General features: G+C 37.9%; 1 protein-coding gene across 1 annotated transcript; it reads left to right on the top strand.

Moving 5' to 3' along the window:
• Nucleotides 1-293: 293 nt before the first annotated feature.
• On the top strand, nucleotides 294-7158 carry LUZP4 (leucine zipper protein 4; the record flags this gene model as incomplete). The annotated part of the gene is made up of 5 exons (XM_080910172.1): nucleotides 294-342; nucleotides 1047-1172; nucleotides 1758-1837; nucleotides 5470-6001; nucleotides 6650-7158. The coding sequence occupies 5 exons, from the start codon at nucleotides 294-296 to the stop codon at nucleotides 7156-7158; spliced, it is 1296 nt and encodes a 431-aa protein (XP_080766298.1).
• Nucleotides 7159-7679: the final 521 nt, after the last annotated feature.

Here is a 7679-nt window from a genome sequence, read left to right on the forward strand (position 1 = left end):
ATATATTGTCCCCTGTATTCATTGAATTTTTGTCACATACCTCCCTCTTTCCCTATGCCCATCATGTGTGTGTATGTATTAATGTGTATTCCTAAAACATAAATACTACATGAGAAATCTTTTTAATATTTCTTATATGTTTAAGTTTTTAGGGGTGACTTTTTGCTTTGTGGTAAACAAATTGGTGTGCTCTTCCCTGAAAAGAGAATTTCTCTTCCTCTCACTGTTCTTCAGTTGCCTAAAGTTCTTCAGATAGTGTTAAGTCCTCTTGAGTGTTCACTGTCCACATTAGCATGCCCATTGATGATGCTCTTGTTCAGGTCTCACACAAGCAGATGGTTGGTAAGACTTCATGAGTTTAGATCCTGGCATTCTGGGGAGATATATTATGACATCAAACTCAATGTTCCCCTGGCTCTTAAAATCTTTCATCCTTCTCGTCCCTGATGTTGCTTAATATTCAAGTAGGTTCTTTGTTTTATTGGTGTATTGATCCATTAGACTGGGATCCACAAATAGTTGGATTACTTCTAGTTTTCTGTAATTGTATCAATCTGTTACAAAGGGACATTTTCTTGATACAGACTGTATTTATCTGGGTGTATTAAAAGAAAAATTTTAAAGGAAACTAGAGGTTAATCTGGTTAAGTAATGTAGTAGGTGTAAGTAGTAGTTGTAGATTCTTTGTCACAATCCATGGCTTCATTAGACCTGGATAGTTGGCTAGGTTTAAAGTACCAACCATGTTTTCCTACTTGTTAAGTGGGTCTTATGTCCAATTAGAGAATTGTCTGTTATTCTCATGGTATGGGTGCAAAAACTATACCTTTAAATTATCTTTATTGTTTGCTCTTGACATGGTTTTCCAAATTTAGTACAATTACAAATTATTATTCCTGTACTATGTAGTGTTAGGACTTTTTAAGGGTTAACAGTTCTATATATTCTATAATATGATGAAGTATGACATCGATCTGTGGCTATGAAGATATTATTGTCATTTCACTTCTCATTTTCTTTATTTGTTTCTGTAATATCTGGTGCAGATGAAATGAGACAGCTTAGTCATCTAGAAGATGCTAATGCTGAAGAAGAACACAATGTGGAAAATGACATACAGTCAGAAAGCTCCAGAGAGCAAGCAGTTACCCCTAACCATCTGTGGGAGAGAGGTAAATTACACTAAACACCACACATGGTAAAAAGGAACATGCAGGTTTTAGAACTTGCGCTGTTCTAACATTATATTGTGTTACATGCTTCATTTTTTTCAGCCATGAACTTGTACAAGGTTGGTAAGATTTTATTCCTGTTCAGATGAAAGAAATGTTTAATTGATAAGAGCTGCTTTTCTAATGGAGAGCAGGGTGAGAAATTAACAATGGAGGTAACTGTTTTCAATTTGCCTGTTTGCTCCACTTCTGGGAGTCAATACAGGAGTGTTAAGTGCATGATTTTAACATAGTTTTTATGTTGGTATAGCCTTTACATAAATTCTAGATAGTTCTCAAGTTTAATACCATATACATTCAAATCTCAAATACTGCTTTAACTGAAGATTTCCCCTTTGAAGTGTGGAGTATAGATAGAAAGGGAAAACACAGTTGTATAGCATTCAGCAAGTCAAGCAGATAGTCAGAGTGATACAATAGTAAATGTTTCCCAAAACAAAGCCTAGCATTTAAAAACCGACTCTGAAAGATACTGAATTCACTGATGTAAGTACAGAAATAATTTTTTGTTAAAATAATATACAGGGCACAGACGTGGCAGTAGGGGAAGAAATGCTAATTTTTTCAGACAAAGATATTCATCAAATCATCCTCTACTTCCTCTGGTAAGTTAACACTAAGAGTTAACAGAAATTAAGAGTCTGAAATGTAACATAGTTCTTTTTGAGATATGTGTGTTTGTTTGTTTGGAGACAAGGTCTTGCAAGTTATATAGAACAAGTTATACATTAGTTATTATGTAGCCTAGGCTGGCAAAGAACTTCTGATGTTCCTCCTGCCTCAGTCTTCCAGAGTGCTGAAACTAAAAGCATGTGTTATATGTTAGGTATCATAATTACTTTTCTGTATAACAAAACACCATGAACAAGGTAATTTATAAAAGAGTTTACTGGAGCCTATGGCTCCAGAGGGTTAGAGTTCATAATCATCATGAGGTGGGCAGTATATGGCAGCAGGAAGGCAGTCTTCTACAACTATTTCAATAAACATTTTCTTTTTACCTTAATCATCAGGAATTTGGAATTTATAAAATGCAAAAAAATAGATGGTTGGTGACTGTCATTCATTATAAATAATTATTCTCATTTTGTCCTCATATAATTTATCTAAGCTATAGTGTGAAAATATTTTACTGCCCTTAAAAATTAATTGTATAACACAGAAATCAGGACTAATTAGACAAATCTTTGTTGTTTAATAGCCTTTGCTGCTCTTCCAGATGACCCAAGTTCAGTTCCCAGCACCCACATCAGGCATCTTACAGTGTCCTGTAACAGCAGGTTCAAGGGGTTTAATCCCTCTTCTGGCTTCTGTGAGCACCCAACACACATATGGCCTAAACTCACATAAACACACACACACACACACACACACACACACACACACACACAAATTAAAAATGAAAACAGTGAAATTAAATGAAATAGGATACTTTTCTCTCCAGGGTAAAAATATACTACCCTTTACATATATCTAAACTTGCTTAGGTAAATGGGTCATGGGACAAAGATTTTGAAAGGTATCAGTAGTTCAGCTTAACAATAAGAACTAGTTATTCTTAAGCTGTTATATGAGCATTTAGTGATAAACAGTGGTTGAACAGGAAAACTTCTTGCTGAGTAAGAACACTTGTAAAGTGAGAATGAGGACCTGGAACACACACAAATATCAAAGCTTGGTCAAAAGTACATCTGTGATCCCCGTGTTGTGGGACTGGTGATAGGATCTGACTAGCTGAGACCTGACTCTAAGTACTGTACGAAACCCTATCTTAAGGGAATAAGAGCAGGACACCTGATGACACCCCACTCAACCTCCTTGAAGCTCATAAGAATATGTGTATGGGCTCACTCCCCTCTGCCCCCTTCCTCCCCCCCCCCCACACACACACATACACACTGATGATTCTTGGAACATTATTTTGGCAAGGAACAGGTTACAGTTTTAAGCCGTCTTCATTCTGTGTTTCAGAGATGAAATATTTCCTTCTAATTGAAAGAATTGAGAGAGTTTGATAGAAAGTGGTCTAAATCTTGTAGGATGAGATTTCTGTTTCTGCTTCGGGTTTGGTAAGGTTTGATTTAGGTGTAGATTTTTCTTTCTTTGTTTTGTTTCTTTTCATGGATTGGACCCAGGGCTTTAAACATGCTAAGTAAGTGTTCTACCACAGAGCAATATCCTGGGCTCCTTAAAAGATCTCTTGAGTTTTGTCTTTGTTTGTTTGAAATGATGTCTCATGGAGGCCAGGCTGACCTTACACCTCCTGTGTATGGGTGACCGTAACTCCAGATTCTCTCCTTTTCATCTGCTGGAATTGCAGACACTGTACTACTACACTTAGTTTTATGGAGTGTAGAGGCTCCAGCCCAGGGAGATATGTATTATAGACAAGGACTCTACCAATTAAACTTCATCCTTAGCCCAAGGGTTAGGGTACAACTGATAAGTTTAGAAAGAAAAGCATGTTTTTCCTTTTGCTGTAGTCCAAGATACGCCTAACTAAAAATATTGTAAAATATACTGAAATTGAAATCTCTATCCATTGCAAATAGTTTTTAAATGTTAGAGGATTTCATACCAGAAATCACTGGAAAAAGTAAACAAAAGTGGGGACAGTGGTCCATACCTGCAAACCAATGGTAGCACTGAGACAAGTACTGAGATTATAGGCATGAGTCATTATACCCTGACTATATAAAATTCTTTGATAGGTTTGAAAATGGGAAGGTTCTTGTCCCACAAGCCTAACCAATTCAGTTGAATCTCTGGAATCTTTATAGAAGTGGATGGAAAAAGTATGTTCATGGAAAGTTGACTTCTGATTTCTGCATGCTGACCATGGCATACACACTCACATATACCATGGACAGATACACACACAATATTTTTTTCACTATTCAAAAAAAATGAGTATTTCTTTCCTTAAGTTTATAGATCTTAGAGCACCTAATTTGATGTATATAATTTCTTAGGGAAACCATGGCCTTGCTCATGCAGAGTATGCACTGTACAACTGAGCTACAATCCCAGGCCAAAATTATCCCTTACATAAGTATGATTATATATATATATAATATATATATATATATACATAATATATATATATATATGTAAGAATATATATATATATTCTTTGTGCTATACCTTCTTCCTAATATCAGCTGATTTGGCTGTTTAGCTGTGTTGTAGCAGGCCATGTTAATGCCAAATATAGATGATGTTTTGCTTGCTAGACAATATATACTAGTTTAAAGATAGCTTTCTTAGCACTGTTTGTATGATGTTATTCACTTACTCTTGTGCATATCATAGATATTTGTCAGGGTTTTTATTGTTTCCTTTTGAGTGATTCACTATACTGTCTTTTTTGGTATAAGAGCTAAAAGGTTGAAAATAAAGCTAAATTATTACCAGATCTATGAACTTGAATTGTACCAAGCCAACTCTTTGCTTCCTTTATAGCATTCCTTTTCCACTCAGTTTTTCTGCTTCGAATTAAGTATTTATATTCAGGTGTACATTTTAAGCAACCATTGAGCAGGGAAATAGTCAATAGAATAATTTGGAATGTTCTCCTTTGATCCTAAGGAGTTGTGTTACAAAACATTATTAAATGTAGATGTAGCTCAATTGGTAGAGTACTTGGCCAGCATGCATGAAGCCCTGGGTTCAATCCTCATTAACGTATAATGATATATTTAGTGGCAATTGTCTTTAATTCTAGCATTGGAAAAGTCAAAGCGGGAGTTTAGAAGTTCAAGATCACAGTTGAATACATAGTGTGAGTTACTGTCTGTAACCTACCCCAATGAGGAAGTCATATGATTTCATTGTTTCATTGTTAAAATTCATAAGACAGCTAATTTTCCATATTTTTATGTTACGTGTACATAATTGTCCTTGTGAAATGACATGGTACTTCAGACCTAGATCTATAGGTTAGTTCTATAAACTAGTACATTAAAAAGTAGGTATAGTGTCATTCTAGGCGAAAATCACTGATAGAAATGGTGTTGAGAACCTGATATGGTGGCACAAGCCTAAAATTCCAATATTCATGAGAATAACAAGTTTCACACTAACCTAAACAATATAATGAAAACCTCTCAAAAAAGGAAGGGAGTGAAAGAATGGAAGAAACAAAGGAAGAAGAGAATGAGGGTTTTGAAAAATATGCTGTGACTTAATCAAATCACAGACTATCTCATTTATATTATATAACTGGAATCCTTTGCAGATAGGACAAGTCAATAGAGACAATCGAACAAGGAGGAATGGAAACCAATCAGAAGAGAGAGAGCTACAACTAGAAAGAAACCAATTTTTCTTCAGGAGATTTCATGGCCTTTCCCAATCTCATGACCACCACATTAGCAGATCTCATGGCCACTACTCCAGAAGATCACATAGCCGATTCAGGAGACCTTCTATTCACTCAGATAGATCTCATGTATACTCAGGTAGAACCGACAACCCTACAGATAGACTACATCATGACCACTCAGATAGACCACACCATGACCACTCAGTTAGACCACACCATGGCCTCTCAGGTAGACCACACAATGACCACTCAGTTAGACCATACCATGACTACTCAGATGGACCACACAATGACCACTCTGTTAGACCATACCATGACTACTCAGATGGACCACACCATGACTACTCAGATGGATCACACAATGACCACTCTGTTAGACCACACCATGACTACTCAGATGGACCACACAATGACCACTCTGTTAGACCACACCATGACCTCTCAGGTAGACCACACCATGACCTCTCAGGTAGACCACACAATGACCACTCAGTTAGACCATACCATGACTACTCAGATGGACCACACAATGACCCCTCTGTTAGACCACACCATGACTACTCAGATGGACCACACAATGACCACTCTGTTAGACCACACCATGACCTCTCAGGTAGATCACACCATGACCTCTCAGGTAGACCACGCCATGACTTCTCAGGTAGACCACACCATGACCTCTCAGGTAGACCACGCCATGACCTCTCAGGTAGACCACACCATGACCTCTCAGGTAGACCACACCGTGACCTCTCAGGTAGACCACATCATGACTACTCAGATGGGCCACACAATGACTACTCAGTTAGACCACACCATGACCTCTCATTTAGACCACACCGTGACTTCTCAAATAGACCACATCATGACCAATCAGATAGACTGCTACATGACCACTCAGGTAGACCCCGTAATGACCTCTCACTTAGACCACACCATGACCTCTCAGGTAGACCACATAATGACTTCTCAGGTAGACCATACCATGACCACTCAGATAGGCAGGTTCATGACTACTCAGATAGACCACACCATGACCACTCAAATAGACCACCTAATGACCACTCAGGTAGACAACCTCATGATCACTCAGGTAGACCACACCATGACCTCTCAGTTAGACCACTTCATGACCATGAAGCTAGGTTTCATCATGGCCACTCAGATAGATTTCATCCTAACTCTACAGAAAGAGCTCTTCCTAGCCACTCAGGGATAGCTCATAATGGCAACGCAGAAAGAGATAATCAAGCCCACAGAGGGAGAGCTTATGATAACGACACAGGGCTAGCTCATCACAACCAAGGTGATAGATCTCATAATGACCACTCAGGGAGAGCTTATCGTGGCCATGCAGGAAGAGCTCGTAACAACCAGTCACAGAGAGCTCATAACAACTGGTCACAGAGAGCTCGTAACAACCGGTCACGGAGAGCTCGTAACAACCGCTCACGGAGAGCTCGTAACAACCGCTCACGGAGAGCTGGTAGCAACCTGTCATGGATAGTTCATAATCAACCAGAAAGATACCATGGTCGAAGAGGAAGAATTGGAACATGGGATGCAATACCATCAGAATCTGACTCTGAAATGGACAGGTAGAAACAAAATCCATACTTTATTAATGTTAATACAATGTTTTGAATGATATAGAAATGTATAGCATGCTTTCTATTTCTGTGTCTTAATAACTAAATTTCTATTTTCCAAATTCAGACACTGTTTCAGTTCAGACTCACATGCACATGTAGTTGCCGAAGTTTGTTTCCCAGTTTCTGACCTTTCCTACTTGGCCTATCCAATACTCAGAGTAGCTACTCCTTTTGTATCTTCTAAGCTGGTAGGCAAGATAATATACCAACAAATTATGCTAAATTGATAGGACAATCTGTTTCTTTTCTTTATACCCTTCCTAAAGAGTCCTAAAATATCAGACAAATAATTTCTTCTGTGTGTATATGTGAGAGTGTGCGTGTATGTGTATGTGCATGAATATGTTTGTTAAGGAGAGTGTGTGTATGTGTGTGTGCATAAATATATGTGTGTTAGCAAGTCTGTGTGTGTATGTTGTTGTTGTTGTAGAAATCATGCCAGAACTTGTGCACATTAGGCAAGTGATTCAT

This window comes from Micromys minutus (assembly GCF_963924665.1).
Source record: "Micromys minutus genome assembly, chromosome: X".
NCBI classification, from domain to species: domain Eukaryota; kingdom Metazoa; phylum Chordata; class Mammalia; order Rodentia; family Muridae; genus Micromys; species Micromys minutus.